Source organism: Callithrix jacchus, chromosome 11, assembly GCF_049354715.1.
Source record: "Callithrix jacchus isolate 240 chromosome 11, calJac240_pri, whole genome shotgun sequence".
Classification (NCBI taxonomy): domain Eukaryota; kingdom Metazoa; phylum Chordata; class Mammalia; order Primates; family Cebidae; genus Callithrix; species Callithrix jacchus.
In genome coordinates this window covers 883,497-902,500 of record NC_133512.1, presented here as the reverse complement: position 1 = coordinate 902,500, position 19,004 = coordinate 883,497, and the positions used below count along the sequence as shown (strand labels likewise).

Here is a 19,004-nt window from a genome sequence, read left to right as displayed (position 1 = left end):
TAGGGTTACGGTTTAGGGTTTGGTTTCGGGTTTCGCAGTTTCGGGTTAGGGTGTAGCGTTTAGAGTTTGGGTTAGGATTTAAGGTTTAGGGTTAGAGTTTTATGTTTAGGGTTTAGGGTTAGGATTAAGTATTAGGGTTTAGGGTTAGGGGTTAGGGTTTAGGGTCAGGGTTAAAGGTTAGGGGTCAGGGTTATGGTTAGGGTTAGGGTGTAGCGTTTAGAGTTTTGGTTAGGATTTAGGGTTTAGGGTTAGAGTTTTATGTTTAGGGTTAAGTATTGGGGTTTAGGGTTAGGGGTTAGGGTTAGGGTTAGGGTTAGGGTTAGGGTTAGATTTCGGGTTTAGGTTTAGGGTTAGGGTTGGGTTTAGGGTTAGGTTTAGGGTTGCGTTTAAGGTTTATGGTTAAGGTTAAATTCAGGGTTTAGGGTTTAAGGTTAAGGTTAGGGTTAGGGTTAGGGTTAGATTTAGGGTTTAGGGTTAGGGTTAGGGTTAGATTTAGGGTTTAGGGTTAGGGTTAGGATTGGGTTTAGGGTTTATGGTTAAGGTTAAATTCAGGGTTTAGGGGTTAGGGTTAAGGGTTAGGGTTTGAGTTAGGGGGTTAGGGTTAATGGGTTATGGTTAGGGTTAGGGTTCAGAATTAGGGTTAGGGTTTATGTTTAGTGTTAGGGTTAGGGTTCGGGTTCAGTTTCGGGTTAGGAGTTAGGGTTAAGGGTTAGGGTTTGAGTTGGGGGTTAGGGTTAGTGGGCTATGGTTAGGATTAGGGTTTAGAATTAGGGTTAGGGTTTATGTTTAGTGGTAGGGTTAGTGTTAGTGTTTAGGGTTAGGGTTAGGGTTTAGGGTTGGGGTTGGTGTTAGGGTTAGGGTTAGGGTTAGGGTTTAGGTTTAGGCTTTGAGGTTAGGGTTAGGGTTAGGGTTAGGGTTAGGGTTAGGGTTGGGTTAGGGTTAGGGTTAGGGTTAGGGTTAGGGTTTAGGGTTGGGGTTGGTGTTAGGGCTAGAGTTTAGGGTTAGGGTTTAGGTTTAGGCTTTGAGGTAGGGTTTCATTTAGGGTTTAGCATTAGGGTTTGGGTTTAGAATTTAGGGTTAGTGTTAGGGTTTAGGATTTAGGGTTAGCATTAGGGTTAGGGTTAGGGTTAGGGTTAGTGTTAGGGTTTAGGATTTAGGGTTAGCATTAGGGTTAGGGTTAGGGTTAGGGTTAGGGTTAGGGTTAGGGTTAGGGTTAGGGTTAGGGTTAGGGTTTAGGTTTAGGGTTAGAGGTAGGGTTTCCTTTATGGTTTAGTGTTAGGGATTGGGTTTAGAATTTAGGATTAGGGTTAGGGTTTAGGATTTAGGGTTAGCATTAGGATCTAGGGTTGGGTTTGGGTGAGGGTTTAGGTTTAGGGTTTACATTTATGGGTAGGGTTAGGGTTAGGGTTAATTTTAGGGTTAGGGTTTGGTATTAGGGTTAGGGTTTCGGTTAGGGTTAGGTTTGGGTTATGGTTAGGATTAGGGGTTAGGTTTAGGGTTAGGGTTAGGGTTAGGGTTAGGGTTAGGGTTAGGGTTAAGGGTTAGGGTTAAGGGTTAGGGTTAGGGTTAGGGTTAGGGTTAGGGTTAGGGTTAGGGTTAGGGTTAGGGTTAGGGTTAATGTTAGGGTTAGGGTTTGGTATTAGGGTTAGGGTTTCGGTTAGGGTTAGGTTTGGGTTATGGTTAGGATTAGGGGTTAGGTTTAGGGTTAGGGTTAGGGTTAGGGTTAGGGTTAGGGTTAGGGTTAAGGGTTAGGGTTAAGGGTTAGGGTTAGGGTTAGGGTTAGGGTTAGGGTTAGGGTTAGGGTTAGGGTTAATGTTAGGGTTAGGGTTTGGTATTAGGGTTAGGGTTTCGGTTAGGGTTAGGTTTGGGTTATGGTTAGGATTAGGGGTTAGGTTTAGGGTAGGGTTAATGTTAGGGTTAGGGTTAAGTGTTAGGGTTAAATGTTAGGGTTAGGGTTGGGTTTAAGGTTAGTGTTTAGGTTTAGGCTTAGGGGTAGGGTTTTGTTTAGGGTTTAGGGTTAGGGTTATGTTTTAGGATTTAGGATTAGGGTTAGGGTTTAGGATTTAGGGTTAGGGTTAGGATTTAGGGTTAGGGGTTAGTGTTTAGGGTTTAGGTTTAGGCTTAGGGGTCGTGTTTTAGTTAGGGTTAGGGTTTAGGATTAGGGTTAGGGTTAGGGTTAGGGTTTAGGATTAGGGTTAGGGTTTAGGATTTAGGTTTAGTGCTAGGATTTAGGGTTGGGTTTGGGTTAGGGTTTAGGTTTAGGTTTTACATTTATGGGTAGGGTTAGGTTTAGGGTTTAGGGTTGGGGTTAGGGATTAGGGGTTAGGCTTAGGGTTTGGTATTAGGATTAGGGTTTGGGTTAGGTTAGGTTTGGGTTATGGTTAGGGTTACGGTTAGGGTTTAGGGTTAGGGTAGTGTTAATGTTAGGATTAGGGTTAAGGGTTAGGGTTGGGTTTAGGGTTGGGGTTGGGGTTTTGGTTAGGGTACAGAGTAGAAATAGAGTTGAATGATGCCTCTTCATTTGCATACTCTTATCATGGATATTCTTGCAAACATGTGTAGCCAGAAAATGCCAGAGCTGGGAGAAGCAGTTAGGGTTAGGTTTAGGGGTTAGGGTTAGGGTAGGGTTAATGTTAGGGTTAAGGGTTGGGGTTGGATTTAGGGTTGGGGTTGGGGTTATGGTTAGGATTAGGGTTAGGGTTAGGGTTTGGTGTTAGGGTTAGGGTTTGGGTTAGGGTTAGGTTTGGGTTATATTTTGGTTAGGATTAGGGGTTAGGGTTAGGGTAGGGTTAATGTTAGGATTAGGGTTAAGGGTTAGTGTTGGGTTTAGGGTTAGGTTTGGGGTTATGGTTAGGGTACAGTGTAGAAATAGAGTTTGAATGATGCCTCTTCATTTGCATACTCTTATCATGGATATTCTTGCAAACATGTGTAGCCAGAAAATGCCAGAGCTGGGAGAAGCAGTGGAGATGATCAGGTGCACTTTTCCAATTTTGTAGATTTTGTAGGTAGAGCCTCAGGGAGATTAAAAAGGGCCAACAGCAGGGCCAGCTCCCCAAGCCTGAGTTTCTGGGGAGCCTGTTCAGGACTTTTTCTGTCAGAATAGCTAATCTTAGAAGGTGTCATGAGACTTGCAAACAGGTTCCAATGCAAAAGGCTTATATTTTTTAAGAATATTCATGTTTAGGCACAGAATACAGCTCTGGAGTGATGGGCTCAATCTGGAACTAACCCTCTTGTGTTCTGCTTCCCTATGCCAGGTAGCCTCCAAGGAGGGGCCCAGCTGCTGAGGCCCTCAGTGTCACTTGATTGGTACAAACAGGACTGTTATCTGGCTTGAGAGATGATTTTTTTTTTGACAAGGTCTCCCTCTTTTGCCCAGGCTAGAATGCAGTGGTGTGATCATGGCTCAATGTAGCCTTGACCTCCTGGGCTCAAGTGAACCACTCAACTCAGGTACCAGAATAGCTGGGACTACAGGCACACACCACCACACCCAGCTAATAAATTTTTTTTTTCCATAGAGATAAGAGATAAGGTTTTGCTATATTTCCTGGGCTGGTCTTGAATTCCTGAGCTCAAGTGATCCTCCTACCTTAGTCTCCCAAAGTGCTGGGATTACAGACGTGAGCCACCACACCTGGCTGAGAGGATGCATTTTTAAATGTCCCTCAATGTTAGTTTCATGTCCCCTTGCTTTTAAGAACTCAAACAGGTCACTACATTTTTGGAAAATTTCTCTGTTCATCCATATCTTGATAAGATGGCCACATATTACGTTGACTTTGAGGTGGTCTGACTGGCCAAGGCTAGCACAGCCTGCCCACAGAAGGGGGCAACTTCATCCCTCCTCTTCCCTTCTCTCTCCAGCTCTCTTCCACTTACATAAACGGAAACTTTCCTTCTCTCCCCAGACCTCTATGAGCATAAGTTTATCAACTCTCGGTTTATCAACTCTACCTTTCTGGAGCAGAAGGAGAGCTGCCACATGGACTTAGAGCAAGATATCGACTTCCTGATTTACCTCATCAGCTTCCTAGGTGGCCTGTCTGTCTTACCCGGGAACATCATTTCTGCCCTGCTCATGGATAGGATTGGAAGACTCAAGATGATCGGTGAGTTGTCCACAGTCCTTTCTAGGTTCCAGTGTGATGGGATTGTGGCTTTCAAATATATTAAAACAGGGGAATTTTTCCTTTTATTAAAGAATTCTTGCACAGTAAACCCAACAAGTAAGATTGCACCTGGGGCTGCAGAGCCAAAGATGCATGCATATGGAAAATTCCAGTGCTCCATGGAAATAGTCAGAGATCTTTGGTCTAGGTGAGGGATTTTAGTTCATTTCCTGGCAGAGAAATTCTGTGACAGTGGTTTAATCCATTAGCACATCAATAAGGGTAGTAATAATATCCACCCTGCCTCTTCATCAGATCATTGTCAGAAAAATATATAAAATGCTCTGGGATGATAGTTTGATGTCTGAAGATAAATCATATTACTTTTATTGTTTGGAGTTGTCCAGAGCCATGTTGAAATCCTGTCACTGAAAGGCTGTTTGACCTTGAATGTGTTTCTTTACTTCTCTGGGCCTCGGTTTCCTTATTTATAAGAGGAGGATTTCTGCATCTAGCTGGTAGGTTTTTGTGAGAATTGAACGTAAGTTACCTGTCAGGCTTGGCACATCATGCTTTCTCAAAAGTGGTAGCTATACTCATAGATACCTTGCCTCATTCCAGTGGGACTTGAAGCAATTTATTATAGAAACACATGCCATGAATGGTAAATAAGAAACAAAATGTACATGCTGAGGACCAGGGAAAATGTACATTAGAATATGAGTCAAGGCCAGGAGCAGGGAAGTGGACAACACATCTTCTTAATAAACATGCCATTAGGGACCTGCCTTAGGGATGTCAGTGATTAGGAAAGTTAATATGAAGCTTCCTAGCAGCAGTTTGCAAAAAGAAACACAATTAATCATAAAATCATTTTGTTGGAGGAGACAAAATTGATGAGGTTTTCATAGGAAGGAATTCTTTTCTGGCGTTTGGCTCATACTGAATATCGCTATTATAAATAGTAGCATGCATATTCAGCATGGCAAGCATGAGAAATGCCTGTGACTTCAGCTTTTTAATCTTGTGGTGAGGGTGGAATCATCTCTTAGGTATGGCAGACTTCGCGCTCTCCTCTGTTAAAGGCAGTGCCTGATTAGTCGTGAAGCCCCAGGGGGACGGGACAATGCTTACACATTTCCATAACCCCTGTGTCCAGTGCAGTGCCTGTAGTAGGAGTCCACTCAGCAATGCTTCTGAACTGAATAGAATGGAGGAAGATGGCCTTTTTCCTAGGTTAGCCCCAAGCACCAGGCTTTCAGCAGAAGACACTGTAGGTTGGCATCTGAAAAAAACTTTGGTTCAGGGCTAGGTGTGGTGGCTCACGCCTGTAATCCCAGCACTTTGGGAGGCTAAGGCAGGAAGATCACCTGAGGTCAGCAGTTTGAGAGCAGCCTGGCCAACATGGTGAAATTTTATCTCTGCTAAGGATACAAAAAAAAAAAAAAAGATCAGGCATAGTGGTGCGCACCTGTTATCCCAGCTACTTGGGAGGCTGAGATGGGAGAATTGCTTGAACCCGGGAGGTGGAGGTTGCAGTGAGCCAAGATAGCACCACTGCACTCTAGCTTCCAGCTTGGGCAACAAGAGCAAAACTCCATGTCAAAAAAAAAAAAAAAATCCAAAAAGCAAGAAGCAAAACAAAACAAAAAACAACAAAAAAAACTTTGGCTGGGAGTCAGATGGCCCCATCTATTCCAAGATTAGTTTTATCTGTTGACCCAAGTTCCTTTACTTCATTAAGTTTCCATTTCCATTGTTAAAATAATACCTCTGTTTGCCTCAATGAGATAAGGGGTTTGAGAGCAGACAGGTGACACTTCTGTCATTTATTACCAGCCTTATGAGTCCCAGAGCTGACCAGTGGATTCTCTGGTCTGGTCTTGAAGCTGCCGAGAAAGTTCTGGGGGAGGCAGGGTTATAAGGGTGGGGTGGGTGCCCACATGGATGAGGATGGCCTACAACCTAAGGACCTGCCACATGCTCCCTCATGGAATTGGTGGGTGGCTGGGCACAGGGACTGTGGGACAGTGAGACTGTGGACATCCTTTCCCTCACCGCTGAAGCCTATCTTATCATCGTGAATACATCCCAGATCAAAACAATTCCTGTAATGCTAAATAAAGGCATGCTCCTGGATGAGAGATCTGGAACTAATCTTTAATCATTCTTTCTAGTCTCCTCCCTTTTTAATGTCTCTGTTTTGTTTCAGAGCTAGAGGCAAGCTTGTGAAGAGCTCAGACAGGACCTTCTTTGTCTCTCTACCCTTCAGTGTTTAGTAAGGGGCCCAATATGCAGTAGGTTGACTGATATTGGCAGTGCATGGTAAAGATGAGGTGCTCAGTTAATGCCTATTCCACTAGGATATGTGACATGGGGGAACCACTTTGAAATAGCCTTATCCCCAACTCTCAGACCAACTCTGCTAGAAAATCTGTAAGCACATTTATATTCTGCTTAATCTGCTCTTTGTGGAGTGCAAGTCATTTCTTGTTATCAGTGGAGTAGAAGTTTTCCTGATCAGGCTGTTATCCACTCATTTATTCATTCAATAGCATGTATTTACGCAGCACTTACTCTCTCAAGGCTGTGTGGGAGGCAATGGGAATGCAGCAGTAGGTGAGACAGACAATATCCCTTTGATTAAGGAGCAATGACCTATATGGAGAGGCAGACTTCCACTAGAAACTTCACTTACCTAAACACTAAGACATGCTTGCTATAGCAGGTCAGGCTGTGTGCCAGGCATTTTATAAATATTAGCACATTGAACTCTCACAATAACTCTATGAGGTAGGCACTATTTTAATCACCATTTTAGAGATGGGGACAGTGAGACAGCTCACAGAAAGGTGAAGCAACTCACTCAAGGTCACACAGGTAGTAAGTAAGCTGGCATTTCCACCCAAGCCTCCCAATTATAAGAGGAATAAGAACTATGGAAGTGGAAGTACAGTGGGCCCTGGGGACTTAAAGTGGGAACACTTAACAGAGGAAGGCCTCCCTGACTATTAGTTGATTTGTCGGATGATAATGTTTTATGGTTAACAAGTGTTTGCCAGCATTTATTGTAAGCCGAGCCCCACGGCTGGCCCCTCTGAGGGATGCATGGATGTAGCAGGTATTGCTCAGAGAGCACTTGGGGTCCTGTAGATGCCAGTTTCCCCCATCCTAGCTCTCTTCCAGCCTTTGGAAAAAGGTTACCAGGCATCTGCTCACAGCCCTACTGGTTCCCAGAGTGGGCAGTTATCATTTCCTAGCTCATCAGCAAGGATTGGCAGTAGTCTCACAGCCCCAGGTCTAAGGGTAACACTCTGGGCCGAGGCCCATCCCTGGGGAAGTGTTTCCTATGGAGGCTAGATTGGCCTCTGGTTTCTTGCCAACTGCAGTATCTTCCTCCCAAGGGGTGCTGGTGCCTGCTGGGGTGCCCGTGCCCTGTGTCTCGGTTGGTTGATTGAGACCTGCTTCCTTTCTACCTTTCTGCTCACCCTATTTCCGCCTTATTGCTGGTCACTTTTCTGGTCTGCAACCTGTTCTGCCATGCTCTGCTTCCACCTTGGACTTGGAGCTTGCATGCCAGGCTCCCCGAGGGCTAGAATTACTGGATTTTGGCAGCGTTGACATTCTTCTTTGGATGGGATCTCCTGTCAGCTGTGTAAGGGCTGTGAGGCATCCAGACATCAAGGTTATAAGCTCTATGAGAATGGATTTTTTTAAAAAGTTGTTTTTTAATTTTCAATGGAGAAATTATAATTGTGTATTTTGATGGGGTACAATATAATGTTTTGATGTATGTATACGATGTGGAATGATTAAGTCAAGCTAATTAACATGTCTGTCACCACACATACAAGTGTCTGTGGTGAGAGTATTTGAAATTTACTCTCTTAACAGTTTTGAAATATACAATGCTTTGTCAGTAATCATAGTCACCATGCTTGGGAGTAGATCTCAAATAGTGAGATGATGTACATGTTTCAGTGCGTGGCTTATCTCACCTACCAGCATGTTTTCCAGGTTCATCCATGTTGTCATAAATGGCAGAATAGCTTTCTTTTTTTTTTTCTTTTTGTTTTGAGACAGTGTCTTGATCTGTCACCAAGGCTGGAGTGCAGTGATGCCATTTCAGCTCACTGCAACCTCTGCCTCCCAGGTTCAAGCGATTTTTGTGCCTCAGCCTCCTGAGTAGCTGGGATTACAGGTGTGCACCATCATGTCTGGCTAATTTTTGAACTTTTAGTGGAGACAGGGTTTCACCATGTTGGTCAGTTTGGTCTCGAACTCCTGACCTAAAGTGATCTGCCCACATTGGCTGGAAGTGCTGGGATTATAGGCATAAGCCACTGTGCCTGCCAGAATTCTTTTCTTTGTAAAAGTCTGAATAGTATCCCACTGTGTATGTAAACCACATTTTCTTTATCTGATCATCTGTTGATGGCCACTTAGGTTGACTCCATATTTTGTCTATTGTGAATACTGCATTGAGCAACATAAACAAAGAACAGAGATCTCTTTGACATCCTGGTTTCAAATCAAGACTGAAGTTTTTGTTTTTTGGCCAATACTGATACAGCTCAAGCACCTAAAACAATGTCTGCTACATAACAGATTCTCAACAAATGCCCCTATCTGCTCTGTCCCCAGTCATTCTGAGCTGGGCAGCACCTTAGAGTGTGACTTCAGAATCCTCCTGAAGTCTGTTGATCCGACCCACACAGAGGGCACTAATACCATGGCTGGGGTGCCCTGTGAGGGTTCCAACTGTGCTCTCTCTGTGTGGAGGATGAACTCAAAATACTTCAGGCAGCTTTGGGTTCAGGTGTACCAATGAGAATGGGAGATGGGGTGAGAATGTGGGTGACAGCCTTGTGCAAGACACAGACCTCATGTTTCTTTTTACCCTTGATCTCCCTCTGCAGGTGGCTCCATGCTCATCTCTGCAGTCTGCTGCTTCTTTCTGTGTTGTTTTTTTTTTTTTTTTGGCAACGGTGAGTCTGCGATGATCGGCTGGCAGTGCCTGTTCTGTGGGACAAGCATCGCAGCCTGGAATGCTCTGGATGTGATGACAGTGGAGCTGTATCCCACCAACCAGAGGTCTGTTCTTCCCCGGGCTTTCCTTGGGGACTCGTTTGGGCCAGGAGTCTACCTGCTCTGTAAATCCCCTGCCTTGCGTGACCATGATGGTCTTTCTGCTGTTCCTTGAACCAGACGTCTCTTATGTTGAGTTTCTCCTGCACAGGGGATAGCATAGACCTGGAAGTTGGCAGGCTAGGGCTTTGTAGGGTGGGAAGGATGGCAAGAAGCAAAGGATGAAAGCAAACTATGTCCAAGAGAAGGAAATAAGGGTGGAAAGTTGGCAACACCACATGTGTTGTGTATCTACAAGAGAGAACAGACCTGCCAGTGGAAGACAAAGTGAAAAGATGAAGAACTGGAATAGCACAGGGTGGGGGTAGAGAGAGAAATAAAGCTCAAGAGGCAGCATGAAGTCCAGGGAATCTGCAGACAATGTGGCAGGGATGCCCAGGGGTTACAATTAATTTTCACAGATCACATATGAGAAGAGGCCCAGTTTAAAACCATAGGGTCAAGGCAATTACCTAGTAATTGCTTCTCTTCGTGGAGGGGGAATTGTGAATTTTAAGAAAAAAAGTTAAGAGGTCCCATGGTCAGAAAGGAATGTGAGGAGGTAAGGAATGTGGGTAAATGAAATTCTGCAAAAAAACCCCTGAATAATAGTTCCACAATTGGCAGCAGAGGTATTGGGGTATAGATAACAAAAGAGGAGCACAACACATCATATTGGAGCCAAAGAACCTCTCATCTGAATCAAAGAACTGCTAAGTTTTACACAAAATAACAGGAGGACAAATGAATATGATGTGATTTTACAAAAAGAGAATTAACTAATGGGACTACTAGAGACAGACAATTTAGTCAAGTGGTCAGTGGTAAAACTAAATTAGGTATAGGTTTTAAAATATATTTAAAAAGTTAAAGATGCTTTTGAAATCCATTTAATAACAGCAGACATCATAAAATAATTAGGGATCCACTTGACAAGTGAAACACTCATATGAAGAAAACCATAAAGCTTTACTAAGAGATATGAAAGAAGATGTGTAAGAGAAGATAAATTTATGCCAACTCAGTGATTTGGGAGGCCGAGGCAAAAGGATTGCTTGAAGCCAGTAGTTGAAGATCAGCCTGGGCAATATAGTGAGACCCCATCTCAACAAAAAATATTAGAAAATTAGCCAGGCATGATGGCATGTGCCTGTAGTCCTAGCTACTCAGGAGGCTGAGGTGGAGAACTGCTAGAGCCCAGGTGGTTCAAGGTTACAGTGAACGAGGATCACAGCAGTGCATACCAGCCTGGGTGACAGAGACAGGCCCTGTCTCAGATAATGTATATATTTATAAATTGTATATTTATATATAATTATATAACATATAATTAGTATATATTATTTTATATGTATAAATAAATATACATATATGAGACAAGATATATCTAATTTTGGATAGGAAGATTCAATCTTACAAAAATGTCACATTTCATTTAGTTTTTTTTTTAACATAAAAGAGTTGGTTCAAAATTCAGCAAGGTTTTTTCCCTCGGGGAACTTAAAAAACTTTATTTGAAAAAGTACACGTTAAAAGATCCAAGAAAATATGAAAACAAAAATACTAAAACAAACAAAAAGAACTGGGTTGTTGATTAGAAAGCTACTGTGCAGTACAGTTATAGACAAAAATAAAAGAAGAGTTTTTAGTACAAAAACATACCCACATTCTTAATAAACTTGTGGTATGAGAAATAAACATTTTATTTCAGTTGGGGAGAGGTAGTATTGGGAATATTGCCTCTGCATACAGATGGGGTCATGAGAGAATAAACGGTTAGTAATAGTTCTCACTGGGAAGTGTGATTGAAAGACCATAATTAGGATTAGGTTTTGCCATGGCTGACAGAAACCTCAAATAACTGTGGCCTTAAGAAATTTAAGCACTACATTTTTCTATCCTGATTAAGTCTAGAGTGGGTGGTGCAGGTTCTTTCTATCTCATGGTTTTTCCTTGCATAGACTCATTATGGTCCAAAATGAAACCATCCGTGTTCCATCAAGAAGCAGGGTAGAAGGAAAAGAATGAAGGGGAATAGAGCAAAAGGCCCACCCACGACAACTCTTAAGGAAGCTTCTTGAGACTGCTGTCACTTGTACTTACATCCCATTGGCCAAAACCAAGTCACATGGCCATGCTCACAGCAAAGGGGTCTGGGAAATGTAGTCCTACAATTGGAAAAATGCTATTGGGGCAACTGGCAGTCTCTGCTTCACGAGTGTTGAGAGTGATAAAGGGGGAACACTTACACTTTCTGCTTTGCATACTTCATCCTTTCACGATTTTCTTAGTAAGCGTGTACTACATAGTAAGCATGCACTACTTGTAAAAAATTTTAAAATAGGTATCTTTGAAAAAAAAAAGGAAAACACTTGAAGAAAATACTTCAAAATGTTAATAGAGGTGAGTGTCTCTCAGTGAAGAGGTCAGGTAACCATGCATCTTTATATTATTCTGTATTTACAAATTTAACTACAATGAGAATGTGTTATTTTTATATTTAGGGGGAAAAATCCCTTGCATCCCTCCTCCCCCTACAGTAAGGAAAAGAAAGGGTTCAGTCCTGTTCATCGAATGAGGTTCAGAATGTCAGAAGTATTTCCATTCCTCTTCTTTTACAGGGCAACAGCCTTTGGCATTCTCAATGGATTATGCAAATTTGGCACCATCTTGGGAAACACTATCTTCGCTTCCTTCGTTGGGATAACTAAAGTGGTCCCCATCATTCTGGCTGCTGCTTCTCTGGTTGGGGGTGGCCTGATTGCCCTTCGACTGCCAGACACTTGAGAACAGGTCCTGAGGTGAACAACCTATGGGAAAAGGAAAGGTGGAAAGAACCTGGTCCAGGACACTAAAATGTCAGGCACTTCCTGCCTGTCACTGTCCAGAGGACACCTTGGATAGCACAGGAGGAGAAGTTGACTTTGTGACCCCTAGTTTAGGATACACTTCAGCTGTCAATTTGTTTGGAACTCAGGTGACTGATTTGGGGGCTGCCCTGAGCCACACTTAGAATCACAGAACTGCGTGTTTAACTTGAGGTCTTCCCAGACCAAGGCAGGGAGAGGATTCTCCAGTGAGTGCATGAGTGCACACACTAAGTGTGGAGCATCATTTCTCTACGTGAAGTGCAAGGACTTATTTGCATTTCAAAAGGAATTAGAGGGTAAGAAACACCCAACCTCCTCCATAAAGTTCCTTGGAGCCCAACAACTTAACAAATCAGCTTAGCTGGAAATTAGAGTCATTATATGAAGATTGGGCTTGAAGAATAGGATACACATAATTTTGCATTTAAAAGTATCACCTGTCATATTTTCAACTTGAAAATTGGCATGGTAGCATTGAAGATATTCTGATATAGAAAGCCAAATATCTGAGCAACATCTATAGAGATCTAATTTTCCCCTAAGTGTCTTAGGCTTTCCTTAATGAGATAGATATTCTGTAAACTAAGCTTGTATATAACTTTATTTGGGTTTAATTTCCACACTGGTATCTGCAAATACTGCCAGCATTTTAGCCATATTTTGGGAGAACTTGGCGTTTGAGGTCCCAGGAAATGAGGTCTTATCAAATAAAATGCAAGCACAATTTCTTACAGCCATTTAACTTTCTGTGGGGATGACACACTTAACAAACTCATGTGCAGTCCACATAATCCAGGCGGTTTTCTTTGTGCAGGTGGAGTGAGTAGTTACTTTTCACTCTTACACAGATGACTTGTGAAACTCAAGCTCACCATCTTCCAAGCTGGCATTTGACTTCGCCACTCCCCCAAAAACAATGTGAAATGTGTTCAGTGGCCTCTGGTACTCTTTTTAGGCAAGAATAGGACAACATGGGGACTGAGGGAAGGATGGGGAGGCATAGCCACAGTTATTCTAAGTGTAAATACCTTTTTGTTTGCTTTAGCGGTAAAATGCAATGTATATTCATTAGGATGGTCAGGTCTCATGAGAAATCCCTGCTATGTGTCCAGGGCTTTTGAAACAGTCCATTGGAGTGGGAGTTAGGGGGTGTAGTGGATGTCAAATATGTTTTTCTTCAGTACATAAGATAATTCTTTCCTGAAATCCAATTTTGAACATAAACAGGGGTGGGTTGGGGAGAAACTGAGGACAAGCCACTCCGATGAAGGTCAGCAATAGACTGTCTTGACTGCATGGAAGAGGAACAACATCAGAACTTCTGACAATGGAGAGGAGAGTGAGTTTGCACAACTGCCACTGGAGGTGGACTTGAGCCTGCCCTGGATGAAGATCAGCCTGCAGGAACTACATTGAGTTGATTTGCGATGCTCTCAACGGCCGCAAAGTGCCACGTTTTTCCTGTCAGAGATCTCCAAAAGTTTAAAACAGACTCATCATGGCTACCTCAAGAGTTTTCTCAGTTTTGGGGAAATGCTTAGGTCCTATGATAGCTTCGGACATCTTTGTGTAATTTTCCTCCTGTAACAGGTTGGCCGAGGTAAATCTTACAACAGTTTACCACCCTCGATTTGAGATCAGTTTTAATGGTTAAAATGTTTACTCTCCTTCTGCCCACCCTCACCTTTTTATTCAGACCTTTCCCTTTGTTTTTTCTATACAGGGAGAGAAGACATATTCACTCTGACTTGACACCCTGATTCCTCCAAATATATATGCCACTGTGTATTAATCTTTCTCTCAGTGTTTTATAGGAGTTACCTAACAATGCTCTGCCAATAATAAAAAGCTTGATGTAATATAGCTGTAATTTACCTTCCATATGAATACAGTGGATAGGTTCATAAAAGAGAATTGTGTGAATCTGGGATTGCCACATCTAAAACATTATTCTTTAATGGAATGATAATTCATGGAGCAGCTACCGCTTAAGAAATTCACAGGACAGTTAGAGCCTGCATGTCTAGTTAAGATGGATCTTGTAAATTTAAAATTGGATTAACTTTGGAGTGCTGGGGTGGCTGCAATAATTTGGGAGTTAACTCCATTTGGTTTCCAAGCTCTCACTTCTGCATTATCTTTTCAGTTCTTTAAACCAGCCACCTAACCATTGAAGGGCAGTTCCCATCTCATCCATCACTCAGGCTTTGGAAAGGGTGCAGCCCAGCTCTGCAGACTTCTCTCATGAAGGACTGTCTAGCACAGGTACCTGACTGCTTTTTAAATGCTGTCACCCCTGCTGAGATAAATGCATCTTTAAAAATAGTCCCTGTGGCAGGTCATTGGGGGATAATGGAAAGTATTCTTGCCATGCACTTCTTTTTCATTTCCTGTTCTACCCCAGGAGACTCCTGATGTTGGCTGTGGAGGGTTAAAGGGGTGAGGCTCTCCTTTGTTTAGCAAATCTGTTCACAGTTCATGAGGATGTATTTTATGATGCCCAGCTTGGAAGTAGTTGCTTCCCATAGTCTCAACTGTATCGTGTCATCTTCTGATGCGGATTTTTGATCTTTTTTTTTATTAAAAATAATTAGTGAAAGAGGTGTGCCTGTCTGTGAAGTTTGTAGTACATTAGCCTGAGGTCATGTAACACATAACCCCCAAACCAGTGTTCCAGGCCACCTTGTGTTCATTAAGACTAAGTAATAAAAATAACTGTAAGAAAACCTTAAGAACTGGTTCTTAGGTGAGAGCCTCACCCCTCTAACCCTCCACAGCCAAGAACTGGGGTTAGAGATGATTCTCAGCACTAAGGTCTCTTCTGTATTTCTAAATTGATTAAACCAGCTGGGAGAAACATCAAGAATCACTTTCTTCCACTTTTTATTTGCAATATGGGGACCACGAGAGGTTAAATGATGTGGCTCGGGTTACATGTAACACCAGAAGTGGGGGACGAGGCCTCAGGCAATGCTCTCACGACAATTCTGGGGATGCCTTCAGTCTGGGGAATGGGACAATGTGGCAAACACTCTATTCCCTGGGGCCATTGACTATTCCCATGATGGCTTTACTAGAATGAATGGAAGGGTCAGTTTAAACATAAAAAGATTAGTATTTAACCATCCATCCATTCATTCAGCAAATCTTTATTGAGCCCCAACCGTGGGCCAGTCCCTGTGCCAAGCCCTGGGGACACACGATAAAAAAAACTGGTCACAGTTTCTGCCTCCCGCCTCATTCGACTCACAGTGAGTGTGTGAGATGGACATAAAATTGGCCATAATCACCGAGTACGATCACCTTACAATCTGCAAAATGCACCTTTCGTTTGTAAAAGGATTGTTACTAGTTTACTTGTTGGCTGTGGATTTCCAAATGTGGTTGCTGCCTCCTGTTTTTTTTCCTTCTTTGAGGAGTGTACCAATTTTTTATTTTTATAAAGCAGGTAAGGGAAATGAAGCACTTGCCCATTTTCTACAGACCTGATCTGTTTTTACCTCATCAGTTTTACAGAAAATGTCATGTGGAAGAAGAGATGGGGCCATAAATGCAAGAGGGACATTAGTTCATGGGGTGAGAACCCCAGTATCCCCAGGAAAGGTGTTTCCACCTCCACATCTGGGTTTTCTACGAGGTGTCAGTGCTAACTGAGCCGGGATTGTGTTGGATGGCCACAGGTTGTGAGCCATGAAAAGGAGGATGCAGGTGATAGGCAAAGGGACCCATTAGCCAGTTTACAATGACTTGGCAACTGACCGGATAGAGCTTGAACCGTATATCCATGTAGAGTTCTCATATGAGTCTGTGTTTGAAATAGATGTTGAAAATAGATGCTTGGTGCCATGAAGAAAAATGAGCACTGAGACAGAAGATCTTTCAGCAATGCAATTATTACCTTCTGGACTGCAGGAAGGGTACCCTTGCTAGCCATCATGCCATTAGTGTACAATGAACGATGGAAAACAAATTTGTCCCTTCTGCATCTGGGATCTTCCTTTTTGCTCTGTCTGATCTCCATTGGCTGGAGCCAGATCTCACAATCTAAACTAAAATCCTATTAGCTAACAACCTAAAACTTTTCTAAACAGGTAAAAGCAATGGAGAGCTGGGACATGCCCATGAGCACGTCCAGCACAGATATGTCCTTAAAGTACAAGGACATGGAATGTACTACGTGCCTGTAAGCACGGCATGTCTAACAGCTACATAGGATAGGGCTTAAGGAAGTTATTGGCACACTTATTATTTAACAAGAAAGGAAACTTTGAAAAGGAAGTTTTCTGCTTCCTGCAGTCTGTAAATAATTCCATGTGTAGTGAACGCAGCCACCAAATTATTAAACTCATACTGTAAGTGTGAAATGACAAAACCCACTTTTGTTCTCTCTTCATAGTTTTCATGCTCTCATTTCTCTCTCCCTTTAGTTGTTTTTCCATCTGACTATCACTGGATAGTGGAATTGCTCTGATTACTGATGCCTTTTTTGTTCTTTGGTATATTAAAATAGTAGCAACAGTCTGGACGCGCTGGCTCATGCCTGCAATCCTAGCACTTTTGGAGGCCTAGGAGGGTGGATCACGAGGTCAGGAGATGGATACCATCCTGGCTAACATGGTGAAACCCCGTCTCTACTAAAAATATGAAAAATTATCTGGGCATGGTGGCATATGCCTGTAGTCCAAGCTACTCAGGAGGCTGAGGCAGGAGAATGGCTTAAATCTGGGAGGCAGAGGTTGCAGTGAGCCAAGATGGCCCACTGCACTCCAGCTTGGGCGACAGAGCTAGACTCCATCTCAAAAACAAAACAAACAAACAAATATAGTAGTAACAGTTGATCTGGTAATTGGTGAATACAGTTTAATCTTTAATACACTGTGATCTAGATATTTAGCAAAGGCACATGAAATTTACTCAATGGCAAGCACTGTGATGAAGACTTTTAAAGCCTATCTCCTTCAACCCTTATAATAACCTAATGAGTTAGTGTTGTTTTCTTCCTTTTAGAAATGAGGAAACTGGAACACAGGCAAAGTAACTTGCCAAAGGCCAAACAGCTACAGATTGAGTATTTCTCATCCCAAAGGCCTGGGACCAGAAGTGTTTTGGATTTCAGATTGTTAAAGGTTTTGGGATATTGGCATCATACCTACCAGTTAAGCATCCCAAGTCTGAGCATTTGATATCTGAAACGCTCCAGTCAGCATTTCCTTGCAGTATTTTGTTGGTGCTAAAAAAGTTTTCAATTTGGGAGCATTTTGGATTTTTGACTTTTGGATTTGGATTTGGAATGCTCAGTGTGTTCAGAGTTAGAGCCAAGGTCTGAACCGTCATGACCTGGCATAGAGTATGGTATACCTATGCCATACTCTTCCAAAAGCAGGCTGGGTCATCTGCTGCAGATGTTTCTGGGCCACTGGACCAAGTCATTGTAGATACCATCTTAACCATAGAGGTTCCCACGAGATTGTGACCTAGTATGACCCTCGTTTCCCCCTATGCATTGTGACTAACACAGTATTTGATACATAGTAGGTCTCACTAGAGGATGAATAGACAGATGAATGAGCACAAGAGTTGAATGCTGAGGAGCAATAAAGTGTCATATTTAAAAGAGTGAATTCCCAGATTGATTCAAACGCGATCTAACACTGCAGCTGTAGCTCTGGGTCTGGGTCTTGGTGGCTTCTGCCTTGCTGAGCTTTAAAACTTTAGTAACTGGGTGATGGAGAGATCTGGGGGCTCCGGAGGAGAGACCTGGTTCTGGAGTGCTGATGCTTGAGGTCACGGTGCTGAGGGTGGTGGCCTTTGCTAACTGGTATGGAAGCATTTCAGTACTTTAACAAGTATGGAAGGAAGTACTAATGTGAGTTTGCTGAATAGAAAGCTTGGGGCCGGGCGCGGTGGCTCACGCCTGTAATCCCAGCACTTTGGGAGGCCGAGGCGGGTGGATCACGAGGTCAAGAGATCGAGACCATTCTGGTCAAAATGGTGAAACCCCGTCTCTACTAAAGATACAAAACATTAGCTGGGCACGGTGGTGCGTGCCTGTGATCCCAGCTACTCGGGAAGCTGAGGCAGGAGAATTGCCTGAACCCGGGAGGCGGTGGTTGCGGTGAGTCGAGATCGCGCCATTGTACTCCAGCCTGGGCAACAAGAGCGAAACTGCGTCTCAAAAAAAAAAAAGAAAGAAAAGAAAAGAAAAGCTTGGATGCCAGGTGTGGTGGCTTACGCCGGTAATCCTAGCACTTTGTGAGGCCAAGCCAGGTAGATCACTTGAGGTCAGGGGTTTGAGACCAGTCTGACCAACATGGTGAAACCCCATCTCTTTTAAAAATACAAAAATGAGCTGGGTGTGGTGGTGTGTGCCTGTGGTCCCAGCCACTTGGGAGGCTGAGGCAAGGGAATTCCCTGAACCTGGGAGGTGGAGGGTTGCAGTGAGCTGAGACCGTGTGTGAGTCTTGGTCGGACCCAAGAAAGAGAAAGCACTCCAGCCTGGGTGACAGAGTGAGACTGTCTCGAAACAAAGAAACAAACAAACGAAAACCTTGGGAGCCACAACAAGCCATTCCCATTGCAGTATCCTTATCTGATGGTGTTTTCCGAGCTCCTGCCAAGGCTGCTGAGACACGTCACTAATGGAAAAGCATTGCAAGGTTGGGTTTTGATTCAACCAGGTATACCTCTTGCTTTATTCCCGTACCAACACTAGAGGGCAGTAGTCACCTTGAAGATGGAATCCCAGCTTCTCCAAGGTTGCTGGGCCCTCACTCCCTGCCCCTGCTGAGGAGAAAAAACAGCTTTTAGAAAGCGTGAGTATTGCCCTTCTGTTGTTTACAAGGCATCTGAATGTGGAGATGACTCCGGAAGGGATTCACTGGACGGCCTGGGA

General features: G+C 43.3%; 1 protein-coding gene across 6 annotated transcripts in view; it reads left to right on the top strand.

Moving 5' to 3' along the window:
* The window catches only part of PDE1C (phosphodiesterase 1C), a 689,353-nt gene extending 675,382 nt beyond the window's left edge, over nucleotides 1–13,971 (top strand). For all 6 annotated transcript variants that reach the window (XM_078342145.1, XM_078342151.1, XM_078342149.1 and 3 more), the window contains 3 exons: nucleotides 3,915–4,115; nucleotides 9,035–9,209; nucleotides 11,864–13,971. In XM_078342145.1, the coding sequence (XP_078198271.1) occupies nucleotides 3,915–4,115; nucleotides 9,035–9,209; nucleotides 11,864–12,029 (542 nt within the window). In that variant the 3' untranslated portion in view covers nucleotides 12,030–13,971. The remainder of the gene's footprint in view (nucleotides 1–3,914; nucleotides 4,116–9,034; nucleotides 9,210–11,863) is intronic.
* The last annotated feature ends 5,033 nt before the right edge of the window (nucleotides 13,972–19,004 follow it).